We start from the raw sequence: 22,492 nt of genomic DNA, 5'->3' as shown, positions 1-22,492 counted from the left end.
GAAATTCTGCCCTGGCTTTCTGAATTAAATGAAAATTCTTCAATTAAATTAGTGCCTACAAAAAGACGCCATTAGTAGTAGTTTGGAAAATTAAGCCATGGCTCTTTCTGAATTAAGTCTATATTCTTAAATTATTTACAAAAAAACGCCAAATAGTCTGTGAATCTGCGAATATGACCAAACGTATATTTTGCTTCATAGGACACATGTTACAGATTAGGCTACAGAAAGCATGAGTTCAAAGATTTTATGCTGAAGCAGCCATGATCATCATACACCACAGTGTAGGCTACAAAGGCTGTGTTTACACAGGCAGTTCAATTCTGATCTATTTCCACTAATTTGTCTTTTTGACCAGTCAAGATCAGCTATTTTGCGAATAATTGGGTAAACGGTCAGAATTGGGGTGCCTGTGTAAACCAGCAAAGAGCTGAAAAAAACTGGTTGGCTCGTGAATAAAGGGTACTTCCCTTGAACCCGGAAGAAGTACGTTTTTTTTTTTTTTAGCTGCTGGGGTCACGCACGTTTCTCTCCAGACTGTCACATGGCATGCTTGGCCACTGCAATGCATGAAGATATGGGGGAGATAGAAAATGAACCAGTGCGACCAAAAATTACGGATGCAAAGGGTATTCTCCAACAGAATCGCGAGTTCCTGGACTTCTTCTGGGATATCGCTAAACCTGAACAAGAGATACGGTTGAAGTCCATTGAAAATCTCATACAATATCTGAAGAAGAGTGAAAAGGTTGGTGTGTTTGGGTCTGCTCTCAGTTGCTAGCTAGCTAACAGCTAGCTACGCAGTTAGCTAACATAGCCTACTTATCTTGCTAAACTAGCTAGATAGCTGGTTAGCAAGGCACCTTTTGCTGTTGGTGGGTGTTGCACTTTAGAGAAACACATAACGTTATCCATTTCCAGTTTGGTACAGCTGTAAAACGCTGAGCAGTATGGCTAGCTAGTTGGGCTAACGTTAGCTAACTACTGAAGATGCCCAGGAATATTCTTTCACACATTGCCACGTGTGTTGAGAGCTTTAATTGCTGGCATGTTTCTTACTCCTATCAATTTGAGTTGTCAAACTCTCGTTAGAAGGGGTAGGTGCTACCACACGTACTTTTTATGTTAACTTTATGGAGCCATCCAGTTCTTGACATTTAGCCCAAATGTGTTGTCTTTCCTTTTATAGCCAGATGAGCTGAAGTACACTCTGAAGAGACTGGTGGATGGCTTGGCACACACCAGAGAGGCTGCCCGGCCAGGCTTCAGTTTGGCTTTGGGACAGGTAATGCAATCAAAAACGCATATTTTGACAAATGGGTAAAATAATGTCAAATGTATAGATAGTCCTCTAAGAAAACCAATGGTCAACATCTCATGTCGCCATCATAATCCTTTCAAAAGTTATTGGAGTTTTTACCCTTGTAAGATGGCCAAAATTAGGGTGACTAAATCAATGAAGGCCAGAAGAAAAAAAAGGAGTCAAAAATAAGGAAAATTGCACAGCATCATGTCAGCTAGGCTGGATGCTGTGTGAGAATGAAGGCTACCTGACAGGCTCACTGCCCTCTTGATCATCATCATTCTTCTCAAATCCACAGGACATAAAACAATATAGAGGTAAGATAGATATCGATTTTGAGACATGTAGTAGTTTTGTATACAGTTTTCATATTGATGCGAATTTCCTGTTCCTTTTCAAAGATTTCAAACAAAAACAAGTGTATCTCGGTGAAATGTCAATGGAGCACTGAGCGTACAGCAAGCTTTTTTATTCTCAAATCCTTTTACATTTAATTCAGCTAGTATCATGCTAATGTAGGTTTTTGCGACATACGGAAAGAACTTTGAAGATGACCTCAACATGTAAAAGCCTCAAAAGTTGCGGTGAGAAAGCTGCACTGCTCTGTCAACAGAGTTCGGTGCTTATTATCGGATGTATTAGGTTACGAAATCCGACTTTTTGGATATACTGTTAATGAAAAGACCCCACTGAACGATTCAGAACATGAGAAATCATATTTGTCTTGGTAAACTGTATTTTTTAACATAAGGAAGGGAAATTTCATCGCCAAAGTGTGTTTTCACCCACTCATGGCAGTGGGTGGACACCCTACTATACATCTAATGTCTCGCCAACATCCTGTGTCTTTGTACATGTCTTTCATTTACATTACATTTACGTCATTTAGCAGACGCTCTTATCCAGAGCGACTTACAAATTGGTGCATTCACCTTATAGCCAGTGGGATAACCACTTGACAATGTTTTTTTGTTTTTTTTGGGGGGGGGTGGGGTAAGGGGGGAGTAGTCTTTCGAATGAGTTATTAAGGTGTTACTACATAACATGTAAGAAGATGTGACTTATGCATCATTTCTGTCAGGTCCTGAGCGTGTTTGAGGAGGTATCTCTGCGTACTGCATTTGATCAAATCAAAGAGAAGCACAACTTGGCGACAGTGAAAAAGGTGAGCATGTGATGTGACTAAAGTTAGATGCTGTGTACCATGGTAAATATTTACTAGTCATTTTACTAACATCCATATACTTAATGTAATCGGCCAATGAAGATCTCCATTTTGTACTGTATCTTGTGTTGACGTTTATGTTCATGTTGACAGAAACTCATCAGAAATGCTGCTTTTGGGAACTTCTTTGGTGTGCTCGCCCTGTCCCAGTCCACACGCCTTCCAAAGGTAAGAATGACACCAGGTAACCCAAGGGCTTGGCAGATAAGACTAATATACCATGTTTGGCGCAGAGAATGGAGGAGCACATAGACGGGTTGGTTGTTTAGCAACAAAACTGACGGGTGCGGAACTATGGGGCAAAACAGACGGTGTTGGCTTAGACTGTTGACAAGTAAACTAGACTGAACAAAAATATAAACGCAACATATAAAGTGTTGGTCCCATGTTTCATGAGCTGAAATAAAAGATCCCAGAAATGTTCCATACGCACCAAAAGCCTTTTTCTCTCAAATGTTGTGCACAAATTTGTTTACGTCCCTGTTGGTGAGTATTTCTCCTTTGCCAAGATAATCCATCCACCTGACAGGTGTGGCACATCAAGAAGCTGATTAAACAGCATGATCATTACACAGGTGCACCTTGTGCTGGGGACAAAAGGCCACTCTAAAATGTGCAGTTTTGTCACACAACACAATGCCACAAGTTTTGAGGGAGCGTGCAATTGTCCTGCTGACTGCAGGACTGTCCACCAGAGCTGTTGCCAGAGAATTGAATGTTCATTTCTCTACCATAAGCTGCCTCCAACGTTGTTTTAGAGAATTTGGCAATACGTCCAACCTGCCTCACAATCGCAGACCACGTGTATGGCGTCATGTGGGCGAGAGGTTTGCTGATGTGAACAGTGTGCCCCATGGTGGGGTTATGGTATGGGCAGGCGTAAGCTACGGACAATGTACACAATTGCATTTTATTGATGGCCATTTGAATGCACAGAGATACCGTGACGAGATCCTGAGGCCCATTGCCGTACCATTAATCAGCCGCCATCACCTCATTTTTCAGCATGATAATGCAGGGCCCCATGTCGCAAGGGTCTGTACACAATTTCTGGAAGCTGAAAATGTCCCAGTTCTTCCATGGCCTGCATACACACCAGACATTTTGGAAAATATTTTTTTACGCCTTTTTCTCCCCAATTTCGTGATATCCAATTGGTAGTCTTGTCCCATCGCTGCAACTCCTGTACGAACTCGGGAGAGGCGAAGGTCGAGAGCCATGCGTTCTCTGAAACACGACCCTGCCAAGCTGCACTGCTTCTTGATACGCTGCTCGCTTAACCCGGAAGCCAGTCGCACCAATGTGTCGGAGGAAACACCGTACAACTGGCGACCATGTCAGCGTGCATGCGCCCGGCCTGCCACAATACTCACCAGAATTTTGTTTACATTTTAGTCATTTAGCAGACGCTCTTATCCAGAGCGACTTACAGTTAGTGAGTGCATACATTATTATTATTATTTTCATACCCCCTGTGGGAATCGAACCCACAACCCTGGCGTTGCAAACGCCATGCTCTACCAACTGAGCTACATCCCTGCCGGCCATTCCCTCCCCTACCCTGGACGACGCTGGGCCAATTGTGTGCCGCCCCATGGGTCTCCTGGTCGCGGCCGGCTACAACAGAGCCTGGATTTGAATCAGGATCTCTAGTGGCACAGCTAGCACTGCGATGCAGTGCCTTAGACCACTGCGCCACTCGGGAGAACTGTCACCCATTCAGCATGTTTGGGATGCTCTGGTTCCAGTTAAAGCCAATATCCAGCAACTTCACACAGCCATTGAAGAGGAGTGGGACAACATTCCAATGGTCACAATCAACAGCATGATCAACTCTATGTGAAGGAGATGTTGTGCTGCATGAGGCAAATGGTGGTCACACCAGATACTGACTGGTTTTCTGATCCACGGCCAAATATATATATTTTTTTAAGGTATCTTTGACCAACAGATGCATATCTGTATTCCCAGTCATATGGAATCCATAGATTAGGGCCTGATTAATTTATTTCAATTGACTGATTTCCTTAAACAGTGGGGAGAACAAGTATTTGATACACTGCCGATTTTGCAAGTTGTCCTACTTACAAAGCATGTAGAGGTCTGTAATTATTATCATAGGTACACTTCAACTGTGAGAGACGGAATCTAAAACAAAAATCCATAAAATCACATTGTATGATTTTAAAGTAATTAATTTGCATTTTATTGCATGACATAAGTATTTGATCACCTACCAACCAGTAAGAATTCCGGCTCTCACAGACCTGTTCGTTTTTCTTTTAAGAAGCCCTCCTGTTCTCCACTCATTACCTGTATTAACTGCACCTGTTTGAACTCGTTACCTGTATAAAAGACACCTGTCCACACACTCAATCAAACAGACTCCAACCTCTCCACAGTGGCCAAGACCAGAGAGCTGTGTAAGGACATCAGGGATAAAATTGTAGACCTGCACAAGGCTGGGATGGGCTACAGGACAATAGGCAAGCAGCTTGGTGAGAAGGCAACAACTGTTGGCGCAATTATTAGAAAATGGAAGAAGTTCAAGATGACGGTCCATCACCCTCGGTCTGGGGCTCCGTGCAAGATCTCACCTCGTGGGGCATCAATGATCATGAGGAAGGTGAGGGATCAGCCCAGAACTACACGGCAGGACCTGGTCAATGACCTGAAGAGAGCTGGGACCACAGTCTCAAAGAAAACCATTAGTAACGCACTACGCCGTCCTGGATTAAAATCCTGCAGCGCACGCAAGGTCCCCCTGCTCAAGCCAGCGCATGTCCAGGCCCGTCTGAAGTTTGCCAATGACCATCTGGATGATCCAGAGGAGGAATGGGAGAAGGTCATGTGGTCTGATGAGACAAAAATAGAGCTTTTTGGTCTAAACTCCACTCGCCGTGTTTGGAGGAAGAGGAAGGATGAGTACAACCCCAAGAACACCATCCCAACCGTGAAGCATGGAGGTGGAAACATCATTCTTTGGGGATGCTTTTCTGCAAAGGGGACAGGACGACTGCACCGTATTGAGGGGAGGATGGATGGGGCCATGTATCGCGAGATCTTGGCCAACAACCTCCTTCCCTCAGTAAGAGCATTGAAGATGGGTCGTGGCTGGGTCTTCCAGCATGACAACGACCCGAAACACACAGCCAGGGCAACTAAGGAGTGGCTCCGTAAGAAGCATCTCAAGGTCCTGGAGTGGCCTAGCCAGTCTCCAGAGCTGAACCCAATAGAAAATCTTTGGAGGGAGCTGAAAGTCCCGAAACCTGAAGGATCTGGAGAAGGTCTGTATGGAGGAGTGGGCCAAAATCCCTGCTGCAGTGTGTGCAAACCTGGTCAAGACCTACAGGAAACATATGATCTCTGTAATTGCAAACAAAGGTTTCTGTACCAAATATTAAGTTCTGCTTTTCTGATGTATCAAATACTTATGTCATGCAATAAAATGCAAATTAATTACTTAAAAATCATACAATGTGATATTCTGGATTTTTGTTGTAGATTCCGTCTCTCACAGTTGAAGTGTACCTATGATAAAAATTACAGACCTCTACATGCTTTGTAAGTAGGAAACACTGCCGATTTTGCAGCTTATCAAATACTTGTTCTCCCCACTGTATGAACTGTACCTCAGTAAAATAGTTAATTGTTGCGTTTATTTTAGTTCAGTATATATTTAGTCTCCAAACGTTTATTGAAAACATAAATACATTTGCACAATGAGCACTTGTCTCTCAAATACATTGTTAGTTGTTGGTTAGATAGCTAGCGAATCTTAGCCATATTAGCATAGACATGACATCAGTCAAAACACCTCAAAACAAGACATGGTATCAATAGCAAGATACAATGAGCTGAAACGAGCCACCTACGATTCCCCACGACAGCTTCTTGTCATTGTTGCTAGCTATCTGACCATTCAGAATCATAACACACGCCTTCCGGGCTCGTCGATGCTTGTATTATTTTCATGATGTCAGCCAACCCGTCTATGTCCCTCTATTGTTACTGCAGAACCTAGATCAGTCTCTACTTTTCAGACTTCAGTGTGTGTTTTGGTATGCTAACTTACCTGTGTGTGTGTGTGTGACAGGAGCCTCAGGTGGTGCTGGAGTGTGTCCAGCTCCTCCAGAGCCTCTCGCTGCACAGAGAACACCTGCGGGACCTGCCCAGGAAGACCATGGTGGACATCCTGTCTGAGGTGAGTGACTCAGCCAGCTCTATTTCATACTGTATCACTCTTTTCATGGTCCAACGTTAACATTTTCTCATTGGCCCGGTCTGAAATATCTACTGGGCCGAACATATTTTCTATTGGCCCGTACATGGTGTAGTTTTTAAATGCTTTGGGGCCACGCAGGGCCTATAGGTTGGCATGCTTTCTCTCTATATTCAGCTATTAATAGGCTATATCTGGTTATTATGGTATGTATTAAAAAGTTGTGTAATTTAATTTAGCAATGTAAGTCATTACTCCATTCTTTAGAATTGTATTGTATTAATTGCACACATTTTTGTTTCTAAAGAATGTCATTTTGAGTAGATTTTTTTCTACATTTCAAAATAGGACACTGCCCCTTTAAGACGTTCTGCGTTCCAAAAGAGATATCGTCATGGCTACAGTAGGCTAGCCAAAACGAATGCTAGGTGTCTTTTTGTAGCTTCTTTTTGTTTTGCGGACTATCAACAGTAGCCAGCATATTACTAGTATGTTCACTATTGAAGGTTTACTTTCGTAAATCACGTAAAGCACAGGGAGTAGATTGATGGGCGCTTGTTTTTGCTCTGGACAGCTTGCGTGTGCTGTGTGTAAAGACATCAACTCATGTACTGCTCGAGTGCTCAAGAAGTTGTGACTAGCGGAAGCGTGGTGGTGCTTGAATGAATGGCCAATCATATTGCTCAAATACAAATAGCTTTTCCGCGTGTAGTCTTCAATGGTTTAAAATGGTGGACTGCGACATAGCAGGTAAATGTTGATCTGGAACATGCTGAGAAGTTACTGGCCCGACGAGATCCACTGGCCCTTACACATGCTTATACTCGCCCCGGGCCAACTTTAATGTTGGACCCTGCTTCTAATGGTGTCCCAATGTGATAAATCCTGGTGTGGAAGGTTGCAGTCAGTATGACCTGTGTGTTGTTTGGTGTGTGTGTGTGTTTCTCCAGACGTCAGAGGAGGTGTTTGAGGAGGTGTTGCTGGGAGCTCTGCAGACAGACCTGTCCTCCGCCTTCAGCACCCCCGAGCAGCTGCAGCTTCTCCTGGTGGCCATGCAGAAGTTCCCCCAGGTGCTCAAGCCCAAGAAGCTGAAGAAGCTGCTGGGCACCTCCGCAATCATTACCATGGACAATATCCCTAAGTGAGCAGCTTTTTATGACTAGGTCTAGGTTATTTTCCACGGTCAGGGTGACACACACACACCTTTAATAAATGTACAATCAAAACCTGTGTTTCCTCTCCTCTAGGTTAACAGAAGTACTGAAGATGGCAGCCCGCTCTGTCAAGAAGGACCGCCTGCTGCCTCCGGTGGCTCTGGACCTGCTGCAGATCTCTCTGAAGGAGGACAACTTTGAGCTCTTCTGGAGGGAAACAATCATCAACGGAATGTTGAAAGACCAGCCAGGGCCCACACAGTAAGCACAGAACTGGGGTTAAAAGACTATTGCTCCCCACTTACATTTGGACCCTGAACCCAAATATTAGCTGATTGAACTAAGTTCTGTAGCCTAGACCCCTGTAATGTTTCACATTTTTTATTTTTTTTTAAACATTTTTATTGCAAGCATTTCCTCCCATGTATGTTCCTGTTTTCCTTCCTTTGTGGCAAATGTCCATAGCTGTGCCAACAGTCTGTCTTCTCTGTGCCACAGTTACCTGAGCTACCGGCTGCTGGGCAGTGCCCTGCCCTTGCTGAGCCTGGCCCAGCTAAAACAGGTGCTAAATGGAGAGGTGATGAGGGCCTACGGTGAACACGTGGTCTCTGCTCAGGTCAGTCTCTCCACAAATGCACCAGGTCATAGAAATACATAGTAAAGCTGCAGGCATCTTAGTTGGTCACAGAAAATGTGTAGTAAGATGCTCACTTATCCAAAAAGTTAGTTTATAATATATTGACTTACAAGTATGCACTCACCTCGCCCCCTCAGCTCCCAGACCGCTTCAAGTTTGCCCCCGAGATGGAGACGTACGTGGGCGACTTCCTGCAGGGCTGCGATGACCCGGAGAAGCAGCTGGCGGTGATGGTGGCCTTCTCCCTGCTCACCAACCAGGGCTACCCCGTGGTGCCCTCCTTCTGGAGGGTTGTGCAGCATCTGCGGCCCACCGCCCTGCAGAGCTACGTGGACTGGCTCAAAGAGATGTTCCTCAACCCCCAGCTGGACAGCTGCCTGGACTTCAGCACCCGCAGGCAGAAGGAGAACCAGGAGGGCGGAGTCCAGTGAGTAGAACCCTTATAACATGTCATAACTATTAATATATAGCTAGAAACACAAGCATTTCGCTACACCCGCATTAACATCTGCTAAACACGTGTATGTGACCAATAAGATTTGATTTGATATGCCTTTCCAATGAATTGTTGACTCTCTATCCTTAGGAGAGAGAACTGTATATTCCGTCTGAGGAAATGGATCATTCCGCGCCTCACCTCCATCGTGGAGAACAACCAGGTGAAGAGAGAGGAGGATCTAGTGATGGATGTAGCTAGGTGAGAGATCTCACTGCAGGGAAAAGATCATGTCACTAACTGTTTGCTGCTCCAAGAAATGTTAAATGATGCCTTGGTGGTATCACTTGTGGGAGCAGCAAAGGGTTATCTTTTTCCTGTACCAAGTTGGATGTGCGTAATCTTTTCAACATTTATATCATTTCAACCAATGTATTCTGAAGGGCAGTTTATATTAGTAATGTAGCATATATGCTAGGGATGTAACGATTCACTGATGATGTAACGATTCACTGATGATGTAACGATTCACCGATACGCACCGGTTCCTGATTCAAATTTTTAAGATACAAGTGCATTTGTCCACGGACCCCAACCGAATCCAAATGTAGCATGCATCGGTCAGAAAATCGATTCAAATGTTACGAATCGCCAGTTCACATTTTTTTGTTGCTCATTTTCCATTCTTTCTCTCTTCTGAAAATACCTCCTCTTTTGTGACAACTGATGAGTGCTCTCCTACAGTGTCGAACTGCATTTAACGGTTGACAGTCATTGATCTACAAGTCATTTTGCATGCTGAACAACCCCAGACAATATCAGTAGCCTAGTCAATCAGCCCAGCATCGTTCGCTGACCAACGTGAGGTAGGCGGCCTGTTCCTGATCTTCCACATCTGCACAACACCTTCAGCATTCAAATGCTAAAATGGCTTGTGTGATATTAGGCTTTATTAGTTGAGTGACAATCAATATAATTTGCTAGGTTATTGTTATCTATGCGCTGTTGAAAATTGTGTTTTACCGGAATAAAAGTAAACTACGGGAGACACAACTCTCATCTGGCTATACCTGCTGAACAAGGCTTACAATATTTTATTTTCGTTGTTCAGGTTAACCATCAGCAATAGTTTTACTTTATAAACAATCAGTGGATATTAGGGATAAATATTTTTCCCGAAAATTCACCACGCTTCCATCCTGGGAATAATTCATATTTATCTAGAGTCCCGGGAAATACCGCAAATCGTTTGTGCCCATTTTACATTTTTAGTCATTTAGCAGACACTCTTATCCAGAGTGACTTACAGTTAGTGAGTGCATACATTTTTCATGCTGGCCCCCTGTGGGAATTGAACCCACAACCCTGGCGTTGCAAGTGCCATGCTCTACCAACTGAGCTACAGGAGGCCTTTAGCGTTTAAAACCAAGATATGGTCACTATGCCAGGGTTCTCCCCAAATAAGAGGGGCGCTGCGGCACCTCGTCGGATTGGCTGCGCCATTACGTAAAGATTTCAAAGCAAATTAAACTGATATTTAGTAACGATAAAAGTAACTGTCTTTGATCGCCAATAACATTGTTGTGAACTGCGAAACAGGCAGTTCATAAATTCCAAGCGTTATCATGTTCCTCTATTAATTCAGCACATTTCAGCAGTAGGCTATCTCAACACCGAGCGCGCTCAGGAGTAGGCATATAGCGTTGTCGAATCATACAAACTTTGTAATGGCACTTACAAACAAAAGTCAAATGACCAAATTTGCTAAGCTTGCTAGATAACCTCCTTCAACGAATGACAGAATATCTCCTATATTTAGAAAAATTGAGTTGATGACTATACAGATGGCAGATCAGCTCATGAATAATGGGGAGATGAAGAGTGGAAAAAGTTTAAATATGAAAGTATCTTAACGGAGACTAACTCTGTAAAAAAAAAAATTTTTAATCTACTCTCATACTGTTTTGTTGATCACACATTCTCTACCGAAGCTCACATATGGGCAGCAAGTACGAGACAGTGCAGAGAAGTGGGGGACATGTTACAGCTGTATTTTTGAAATGAATAGGCGAGAGACTTGCTTTGATAATGCAACCTATGGATTACAGAATAGAGTTAGAAATGTTAATGCGAGTCAGGATTTTGGGTTTTATTGGGACTGGATAGGAAAATAGCCATGGCTCTAGGAGAGGAGAAGATAACAATTCAAAGGCATGAGAGAAAGTGTTAAGGCAGAGATGCCTATGTAGTGAATTGTGCATAGACCTATCAAATGTGAAGAGTCACGCTAACTAGGTGTCCATCCAACCTTTTTATGAGTAAAGTACATGTCAGATAAACGTCATGATGGGAGGTGAGAAATAATAACATCATATCGAAGTAAACCGTCACGCGATGACATCTTGTGTGGTCCTCCCACTACGCCGCCTCAGGAGAGCATGCAATTTATTAGGCTACATATGAAACAAGTTATGATCAACTTCACAGGGTGGTGAAAGTGCAAGGTGATGAGCTTGATGCTTCTTTCCAATAAATATCGAGGATCTTATTCTGATGACATGATCATCGATGCTTGGCTGCCATTTGACAAATACAAATCATCTCGCTCTTTTGTCCATAATAATCTCATCATGTAGGCTATACGTGCACTGTAGCCAACAGCACGCAGATATAATACCAGTGGGCACACTTTCTATATAACATTTTTTGTGAGAACCATGAGTATAGTTGAAAATCTGATAGAAACCCATTTAACTTGTATTTCTTTATTCGGTACATGGGAATTTAACCGCAACATTTATTTTTATGTGCACTACGTCATCACACACAGCTTTTTATCTGCTACCTGTACATTTGATGGTAACACATCTGGTGGGAAAATGTGCATTGTTTTTATGCAGATTTTAGAATATTCGCATTAAAATCTTTCGCCAATTGGATGGAAACCTAGCTAATGACAGCTCAAAGAGGTGCACGTTATTTTATATGAATGTGAATGTGCTTTGAGTTTATGGGGACTTAGTGTGAAGTAAATACTTTAGGCTAAAGGCTTCCATGCCACAACCTGTTTGGATAATGTGCTATTTAATGGTTTATTTTGGAGGGGGGGTCAAATACAAAATTGTGCTATATATTCATTGGTCATAGCTAATTTGTAAACCATAAAGATTGATACATTACTAGCTCAAACACTTACTGTAATCTGCAAAAATGACAAGTTAATTAGTGGGTGATGGTGATTTTAGAACCAAAGTGGGGGGGACAAAAAACTAAATTGTACCCCCCCCCCCAATCTGGTAGTGGCGTGGTAGATGCCTAGTCTCCCTTGTGGCTCAGCTCAGTGCCTACATAGTACATACACCATAGACATATACATAATACACACACAAGTCAGCTCAGACAGATCCAGCTCAGAGAGACCCAGCTCCATCAGCATCAGATTTGAATTTACAATGAAAAATGAATGTGTTTATGCAACAAATGTTAGTGCATCATATCGGAGCACATGTATCGAATTATCTTGAGAGGGAAAGATGCACATCCCCAATAGATGCTAACCCATTGTTTTATCCTCCATTGCACCAGGTTTGTCTTTTTCCATGCTTTCTTTAATGCTAAGAAGGCCACCCCAGACATACCGGAGACAGAAGCCACTCTGTCAGTGCCCCTGGATGAGAAGACCAGAGCCATCATCATCAACTCCTTCTTTGGGTGAAATAAGACTTCTTTACACTATCACTTTACCAAACACAAGCTGTGGGGTAGTCAAAGATGAAGATCATGGCTGGAATAGTCGGTTAAGTTTTAAACGTATGGTTTTAAAGGGGCAATTACATGAAACGCCACAGCATGAGTGTTCATTTCTGTTACTCTACACACCCTATTAACACGTCTCTCTAATCTCCCAACCCCTTCAGACTGCTGCAGCACATGAACCACCTGCCTTTGCTGGGCGACTCCCCCGAGGTGGCGGGCCGCAACCAGAGGCACGTGCAGGGTGTGACGGGTGACGGCTCCATGTGGATCTACTGCCTAGTGCAGTACGCTGACGCCCTGCTCAACCAGCCCAAGTATGCCCAGAGCACCCAGCCCTTCAGCCCTGAGCAGAGACATTCCTGGGACAGGTACAGACCACACTGACTGTACATGGACCATGTAGAGATGGGGGATTTAAAGGTTGGTGTAAGAAATGTAACCCAATAGTGAACCTGTTGTTATGATATATCTAGTATGCTGGCGTCAGTAGGGACTCTAATGAAGAAATCTAAGAAAGGCCAGACTCCAGAGACCTCTGCATTCCAACAACTCTTCCTGCTGGTTGGCATTCACCTCTTCAAGGTAAGCAATTAACTAACAAATGAGGGAAGAACAATTATTATTGTAGTAATATGGACATTTTTTATTTATTTTTGTTTAATGTAATTATTTTTTTACATTTTAGATACGTAATTCTACTTCGTTCTTTTCCCACACATTTATGTATACGTGTTTGCTTGTACCGTAAAGGCTCCAGAGGATTTGGTGGACCTGATGCAGGATCTGCAGAACTGCATGGAGAAAGCCCAAGAAAAGAAATCCAAGAAGAAGACAACGGGTAAGAGACCACATATCCATAGGCAATGTATCAAAGCCAATAAACCTTACTGAAGAGTTGTCTAAACCACCCCGGTCTTAATCTGTGACAGGGAAGGAAGTACTCATTCTCCATAAATTGAACAATGAAAACCATCTATTTGGCTAGTTCCCCTCCATACTCTTTCACAGTTTTACGGTGACAGTAAGGTTTGATAAATACCACCCTCTATGTTTAATATGGTAGCCCTTGGTGTGATGTCTCTGGAACCACATGTCCTCCATTCATCCAGGCACTGCAGCAGCAGAAGGAGAGGAGCCCCACTGGGCTGAGGTGGTAGTGGACATCCTGCTCTCCCTCCTGTCCCAGCCCAGTAGACACATCCGCCACGTCTGCAGGACTGTCTTCTCCAACATCTGTCCCCACGTCACCGCCAGAGCCCTCACTGCCATCTTGGATGTAAGTGTTTGAGAGAATGTGAAGGTTTCCTGTAAGATAGACTAGAGAATACTGTACTGTTACAGAGCTGTAGTTTTGATATGTTACATTCAAATATTACATTGTGTTCACTGAAGGTAACTTTTGTTGATTTGTAAAAGTACATGTTAGTATATTACAGGAATGTCCATTAATTAGATGCATTGTGTATTTAGGTTCTGGACCCAGATAAAGATGAGGAGGACAGTGCCGTCGTGGTGACGGATGATAAAGACTCAGACAAGATAAAGAAAGACAAAAAAAAGAAAGGAGAGGAGGATGAGGACGATGAGGAAGAGATGGAGGTCAGATCAGTTCTTTCACACCTAGTCACGTCCAAAAAACTTAAGTGTATTCTAAAGAATATTATAAACTGGGTAGTTCGTGCCCCGAATGCTGATTGGTTGAAAGCCGTGGTATATCAGACTGTATACCACAGGTATGACACAAATTACTTGTTTACTGCTCTAATTACGTTGGAGACTAGTTTATTATAGCAATAAGGCACCTCGGGGTTTGTAGTATATGGCCAATATACCACGGCTAAGGGCTGTATCCAGGCACTCTGCGTCATGCCAATATTCCACACCCCCTCGGGCCTTATTGCTTAAATATATCCTTCATTTTAAACAATGTCCTAGCATCCCATAAGAGTGATTGCTTATATTTGAATGTAAACATACTCATCCTAAATATGTATTACTTGCTTCCCCAGAATGAGGAACAGTCGGATGAATCTGATGATGACTCTGATGAGGAGGAGGGTGAAGATGAGGCCATGGAGGAAGGGGGCGAGGTGGATCAGAACTTCCGAATTGAGCTGATGAAGGTCCTACAGAACCAGGGTGCTCTGGTAGGTGTTTTCTTGCCTGTGATTGGTATTTTGTTCTAGCTCTGGGTTTGTATTTACCGGTAACTCTTAGTTTTCAAGGTTTCACTTCTAGTGTTCAAGAAATTGTTTTTTAGCCCTCATTTTTTTAATGCATTTTGTAGTAAGTCTCTCTGGATAAGTTTCTAGTGGTTTCAAGGTTACATTGAAATTCTCTCTGAAGTGGAGGATTCAAAAGCAGAGACATGGTATTCTAGACATTAACTGGACTGGGTCGTTCTTCCTGCCCGTCACAGGCCACAGACGAGGACGGCAGCGATGATGACGAGCTGGACGATGAAGCCATGATGAAGCTGGACAGCAGCATCGCAGCACTGTTCCTTGAACAAAAGAAGAAGATGCAGGCCAAGAAGGACGAGAAGGACAAGCTCAAAAAGGAAAAGACCCTCGTCAGAGACTTCAAGATCAAGGTATTCACATGACAAGACGACTATTTCTGTCTCATCTGTTTGGATACAGAAATGAGTTGTAAGAGTGGAAGGTGTGATGTGCTGTTTCCAATGCTCGTACTAGTGTTAGTTTCAGGGCACATACTAATAACTTTGTTACACTAGCTATGAGCAGTGCTATTTCTAACACTGCCTCTCTTGTTCTTCTGGTGCTGGTCCCCCCCTATGTTCATGGTGTGCTGACCCTGGTCCTTTGCTGTGTTCCAGGTGCTGGACCTGGTGGAGGTGTTCCTGGCCAAGCAGGGCAGCAGCCCCCTGGTGCTGGGCATGGTGGAGCCCCTGCTCAGCGTCATCGAGAGCGGCATGAGCTCTGAGAGCGACCAGCAGGAGCAGGACTTCCTCCGCAAGGCCGCAGACATCTTCAAGTACGTCATGCTAATGCCTTTAGACGCATACACAGGAGACTGGCTCAGATACATACCCACTACCCTCAGACACATACACAGGAGACTGGCTCAGATACATACCCACTACCCTCAGGCACATACACAGGAGACTGGCTCAGAAACATACCCACTACCCTCAGGCACATACACAGGAGACTGGCTCAGATACATACCCACTACCCTCAGACACATACACAGGAGACTGGCTCAGATACATACCCACTACCCTCAGACACATACACAGGAGACTGGCTCAGATACATACCCACTACCCTCAGACACATACACAGGAGACTGGCTCAGATACATACCCACTACCCTCAGACACATACACAGGAGACTGGCTCAGATACATACCCACTACCCTCAGACACATACACAGGAGACTGGCTCAGATACATACCCACTACCCTCAGACACATACACAGGGATGCAAAGTCGTCGCATTCCGCCGTTCTGATCTCAAAATAGGCCATCCACGTGAATCATGTAGATCTGAATAAAACTTTTTTTGCGCGTGTGGATGAAGAGGTCTTTTTTTTTTTTTGGGGTGTTTTCCAGGTTGGCAAAGTTTTGGAAAATGATCAAATCCAAAAGGTTTAGGAAAAGTCATGGAAATTATTAATTTCTATTCATGTATTTATTTAGGCACAGTTTTTTACTATTTTATCAATCAAATAAAAATCAACATCAGCCAGAATCGGAATGACACTAGCGCATCTGTGTTTGCGCGCATCACCTGCATATTTGCGAGAGGAGTGGGCCGTTGCATCAGCAGGTAGGTCTATAAAATATGATAGAGAACAGATTAACTAGGTAGCCAATTCAAAACATATTGTACCCTCTAGTTAACTGTTTAGCTATTATTAGCATGTATTAATGTTTTCATCATGTCCCAAAAAAACAACACTTGCAAATAAGGCCATACAAAGTTTGAACATTTCATATGACTCATTTAAATGATTATTTTTGATGAAACGAACGATTCATGTTGCCATTCTATTAGTTGGGATTCGGTTCAATCACGGTGAATGTAATCATGTGAATCAAAATAAAAATGTGTGAATCATGAACATTTCATTGTAGAAATAAATATTAGATGTTGCCTTTCTTTTGGATCATGTGGCTTCAAAACTTGTTTTGTAGATACTTCCAGTTGATTTGAGCATCCAATGTATGGTACATTGTAACTCAATAGATGCTAGTCAGCCTGCAAAGTAAACACTTCTAATGTAGCTAAGATAAATATGACTAAACTAGAAAAGGTACATTTCCTGAAAATGTGTGGGCTTGTTTCAGCTGAATAAAAAGATTTGTAGCCTACCATAGCCATTTCATCTTTTGAGATTTTGAATGAGCGAATTATTTAAAAAGGCACAAAACATATTTGGTTGTAATGTTGCAATGTTTTACATCAAGGGTGGTCAACCATCCTCCAGGAGAGCTAATGGTTGTGCAGGCTTTTATTCCAGTCTCCCTCTAACAAACCACATTTTAGAAATGAGCTGCTCAACTAGATCTTGATAAACTGGCTTTGATGTGTTTGAGTAGCTCTCCAGACTGAGGGCTGACCACGTGTTTTATACAGTTGCCTAACAGGTGTTCTACTTTGGGGGCCTCCCAGTGTCGATACTACATTACACATACTTTTTTATACAGTGCCCTCCGTAATTATTGGGACAGTGACACATTTTTTGTTTTGGCTCTGTACTCCAGCACTTTGGATTTGAAATGATACAAGTGAGAAAGTTAGACGCACAAATCATACCCCCAAAACATGCTAACCTCTCACAATTACAATAACAGGGGAGGTTAGCGTTTGAGGGGGTATGATATTTCTGCATCTTAACTTTCTCACTCATCATTCAGGACTATCCACAATCATGGTAGCATGCACATTTAAATTAAAGCTGACAGTCTACACTTTAACCTCATAGTTATTGTATCATTTCAAATCCAAAGTGCTGGAGTACAGAGCCAAAACAACTACATGTGTCACTGTCCCAATAATTACGGAGGGTGCCGTATGTACATGGAGACGCCGCCAATTGTTGATAATGGAAATTTGGTTAAAAGTCATAATTCCATCTGTCAAAATGCATATGAATCCTGCATATCGAAATCATTGACTGAGCACAGAATGCATCCCTACTCGTCATACAAAAAATTATATCAAATAAAAGAGTTCAGATTGTGATGTTAGATATGTCATATCAGGAAGTTACAGGTAGTTTCGCAAGCCAATGTAAACTAGTGTTAGCGCAATGACTGAGTCTACAGGTACAGTAGCATACTAAAAGTTAATGAATAAAAGGTTTGAGTGTTCCATGCTTAAATCAGGCACAATGTACCCTCAAATGAGTCACTTGTGAGACAAATGTTCAGCTGCCCCTTTAAGGAAGTTGGAGGTAGTGCACTATAAAGGGGATAGAATATAGGGATAGGGTGCCATTTGGACACAACCGAGGAGTGATTGGAAGCGATGGATCCACTTGGATTGTTCTCTAGCGTAATAACTCATTAACAAACACTATTATACAGAGCTCTACTGCACTAACATTTTTTACAAGGAGTACATGTAATCCTAAATAGAACATTTTAGGAACACAATGAAAGTGAAAATGAAATTTATATTATTAAGTATTTGAGGAAGTGTTTTAATGACAAATGACATTAATACTGTTAACGCAAAGCAATGTGTTAGATGTAAGACAGGATGTGTTTTACTTCTCTTTATGCACCTATATAGAACAACTTGTCAGGTGCAGGTGCATTGAAGACTGATCAATTCCTGTCTGGGGAGACAGATTATCATTGTCATGTCAACGGTTTTCCAGTATTATTCTGCCACACTGATCAGTCAGTAACCTCATCCTCTACGCTCTCCCCTCCCCCCTCCTCCCCTCCAGGAACCAGCTATGCCGGGCCAAGCAGTATTGTAAGACCGTAGGTGACAGACAGGGGGAGCTCCACGACCTACTGGAGAAACTCATGACCAAAGCCCAGAAGCTCTCTGACTCGTCAGTGTCACTCTACTTCTTCAGTGCATCTCTGTACCTGGTCAAAGTGCTGAGAGGGGGGGTGCCTGGGGCCTCAGCAGATGGCAAGACAACACTATCTACTGAGGAGGTAAGCCTCTTTACCTTTCAAATTTCACTACAGTGACAAAGTTGGTCCTTAACCAACCCCTTGCATTAATGTTGATAGGTTCAACATTAACCTCACATCTGTTGATAGGTTCAACATTAACCTCACATCTGTTGATAGGTTCAACATTAACCTCACATCTGTTGATAGGTTCAACATTAACCTCACATCTGTTGATAGGTTCAACATTAACCTCACATCTGTTGATAGGTTCAACATTAACCTCACATCTGTTGATAGGTTCAACATTAACCTCACATCTGTTGATAGGTTCAACATTAACCTCACATCTGTTGATAGGTTCAACATTAACCTCACATCTGTTGATAGGTTCAACATTAACCTCACATCTGTTGATAGGTTCAACATTAACCTCACATCTGTTGATAGGTTCAACATTAACCTCACATCTGTTGATAGGTTCAACATTAACCTCACATCTGTTGATAGGTTCAACATTAACCTCACATCTGTTGATAGGTTCAACATTAACCTCACATCTGTTGATAGGTTCAACATTAATGTACGCTGAGTATTTACTATTAGCGTGTCTTTTGTGTAAAACCAACCTGTTGATATGCTGAAATCTCCTTGTGCTGCAGCTGAGGTTCATGGGTAACGTGGACGTGGAGAGGGTGTCGGACATCTTTAAAGGGGCTCTGTGCTCATTCATGACGCGCAGGAAGAGCCCTCTGTCAGGCCTGATGTTCATCGACCTCTTCACCCGCTTCCCTGTGAGACAACGGCAACAACACTCTTATTCTATCCACACTGCCCTCTGATTTCAAGAGACTGTATAAACACTTGAAGATAAATAATGTTTTCCTCTTGTGGCTGGTGTCAAGTAGTCTGTTGGCTGGTGTAACCGTGATGCTATTGGAGGTTGATTATCTTCTGTTGTGTGTAGGTTCTGTGTGTGAACATATTGGAGACTGCAGTGGATCACATCACAACAGGAATCCGAGAACACCAACAGGTAAGACTAGCAGGCTCCTCACCTCAACAATTAGGAGTAAAAAGCATCTAACCCTGGGTTAACTTCTACCAGCTCCACTTTTACAGTGATGACTGACCTAACTCTTCCCAGCCAATGGTCCTTTCAGCCTGATGGTAAATACCACTGATCTGCAGAATAACATCTGCACATTGAGGGTTTGACTTTGTATGTATGTGCCACAGAGCCAAGCCAGTGCCATGGTGCTGCGGGCGCTGCAGAGCAGGGAGGTACAGCAGCTGTTGGCGGGCGACCCCTGGGCAGGGCTGCTTCAGAAGGCGGTGGGCCAGGTGGCAGCGGTAGGCATCAAACACCTCACCCAAGCTTAGACATTAGAGAACGTGTGAAACCCCACAGTGCACCATACTGCAATCCATAGGAATCAATCTCTAGATCACATCAGAGACTTGGCATCATTACTATAAAGCATGGGGAAAAAATCATGATATCACATTAATAAACTCTGATCAACTATCAATTGATTTTCATGCAGTTCAATCTATAGGTTTCACTTAGATGATAAATCATCTGTCTCTCCCTGGGCTTCTGATTTAGAAGATGTTACTGATATGGTTGTGGATGTTGTTCTCCTCAGAGTCTGGAGACTGTAGTTGAGACCGGTAAGAACAAGGTGGTCCAGGAGAAGTTGGTCAAAGCCCTGGAGCTTGGCCTGTTCCTCGTCAAAAACGTCAACCAGCAGGTAAACCAACTCTAATTTTACCACATCCTACTAAAATGTGAGGATTTCTTAACCCACCTTTGTCTCCTGTGTTTTACAGAAACTGTCTGTGGCTCTTGAGCCCCTCAAGAAGGTTCTTCAGTCCATGAGAGAGGTTCTGGACTTCAGGAAGACAGGCCAGATGGAGGACACCTACTGGGCCCTCATGAAACACTTTGGAGTCATGTGAGTAACTCCGCCACAGGATGACTTTATGCAGTTACAGTACCATGTCATTGGGAATTAATAGTACCAACAATACACTCATAGTAACATATCATCATTGAGACCTACTTGACAGGTTTTTCTGTTGTTGGATGTGAGAAATGTTGAAACTTTCCACTATTTCAGATAATTGATAAGAGCTGCAGTGGCAGTATACCCACAGAGCAGGTTGGTTAGTAGTCCTTTTAGGGCCTCCCAAGGGGTTATCAAACTTTTTGGGGGCGGGTGACCCCTTTTTACATTTTTGTCATTTAGCAGGCTCTTACCCAGAGCGTCTTACAGGCGCAATAAGGGTTAAGTGCCTTGCTCAAGTGTACGTCGGCTCGGGGCTGTAACCTTTCGGTTACTGACCCAACGCTCTTAACTGCTAGGCTACCTGCCACCCATTTGTGACAGCGAATTCATCGGGGACCCCGTCATAATCAGAACACAACTCGAGCAAAATACAAGGAGTTTTACTATGACTTTAGCAGTGCATGGCCAGATGAACCAAGTCTCGGGCCCTGGGAAGGAATATTGTAAATGGCCGCCTCTTGGCATCGGAGAGAAGATTTAGCAGTTTAAGCTCATTTCCTGCAAATCTACACATTTTGCCATGAGGCAGAGAGAACTTTGCGTACTGTGGATACCTATATCCCATGTTGCCCAGGGTCAGGAATATAAATTGTAGATTAATAATATTACATTGTAAACATATTCCACAGAAAATGTGTTTAATCTGTTAACTACATTTTTTTAAATGAAAATGTCTAACGTTTTATTTTGAGATCTGGCACTGCAGTACCGGGTCCACAGACCCCACTTTGCGAACCCCTTCTCTAATACCACGTTTTTGTGGCTCCATCTTTAACAGAAAGCCCAAAAGAGACAGGACCAGGAAAACCAAGGAGGACCAGGCTGAGCCGACCGCTCCCAAGAAGAAGAAAGGATTCCTGCCTGAGACCAAAAAGAGAAAAAACCGCAAGAAGCAATTGCCCGTCTCTGAGCAGGGGGCAACAGATGCCAACACAGTCCCCTTGGGGAAACCAGAGGGAGGGAAGAAGAAAAGGAACAAAAACAAGAGGAAACAGCCAGGAGGAGGAGAGACACCTGGACAGGGGCTGGCCAAGAAGGCCAAGATGACACAGTCTGCAGGCAAACAGAAGAAAAAGAAGCAGCAGGGAGGTGGAGGAGAATAAAGTGGACTATCTAGACTGTATGTGTGTGTACTTAGACCCGGTCCACACAGGTTCTACAAGTGATGTAAAATGCATTTGTACAAACATTGTTGTATCCCAACAGTTTAGTTAAATGTGTTGTACATCAGTTGCGAACAGGGCCAGAGAGAAAGCATGTGGTTGTGAAGATGTGGCCTCACTAAGTTTTCTGTTATATTTTTCATACAAAGTCCTGGTGAGAGAGGTTTGTGGCCTTAGGCTGTGGACAGTGCTAGATTGTCTCTTGTGTTCTTCAGTCTATGTAACAGACTGAAGAACCCCCCCCCATGCATAATGTTCTCTCATCTGGAGTGTTCACAAGCATATGAACTAACTGAACTGGTAAGATGTTATGTATTAAAGTAATAATTCGTCATTTGTTTGTCATTGGCCAGGATTCAATCAGATCATGCTTTGTTGGTTATGCGCCATTTAATGGTCATTTCTGATTTAATGGAAAT

The 22,492-nt window shown here is 43.1% G+C and overlaps 1 protein-coding gene across 1 annotated transcript; it reads left to right on the top strand.

The window, feature by feature from the left end:
• Positions 1-525: 525 nt before the first annotated feature.
• mybbp1a (MYB binding protein (P160) 1a) lies at positions 526-22,407 on the top strand. Its single transcript, XM_041893858.2, has 26 exons — positions 526-748; positions 1,190-1,285; positions 2,385-2,468; positions 2,622-2,696; positions 6,625-6,732; positions 7,701-7,891; positions 7,998-8,165; positions 8,403-8,520; positions 8,679-8,968; positions 9,128-9,238; positions 12,563-12,688; positions 12,895-13,101; positions 13,207-13,315; positions 13,484-13,571; positions 13,843-14,009; positions 14,204-14,332; positions 14,743-14,880; positions 15,153-15,326; positions 15,573-15,730; positions 18,661-18,880; positions 19,501-19,632; positions 19,806-19,874; positions 20,078-20,191; positions 20,488-20,592; positions 20,672-20,796; positions 21,689-22,407. The coding sequence occupies exons 1-26, from the start codon at positions 545-547 to the stop codon at positions 22,011-22,013; spliced, it is 3,831 nt and encodes a 1,276-aa protein (XP_041749792.2). The 5' UTR covers positions 526-544; the 3' UTR covers positions 22,014-22,407.
• Positions 22,408-22,492: the final 85 nt, after the last annotated feature.

This window comes from Coregonus clupeaformis, chromosome 13 (assembly GCF_020615455.1).
Source record: "Coregonus clupeaformis isolate EN_2021a chromosome 13, ASM2061545v1, whole genome shotgun sequence".
NCBI lineage: Eukaryota > Metazoa > Chordata > Actinopteri > Salmoniformes > Salmonidae > Coregonus > Coregonus clupeaformis.
Note: the sequence above shows the minus strand (reverse complement) of the source record. Positions and strands in the feature narration are given on the sequence as shown.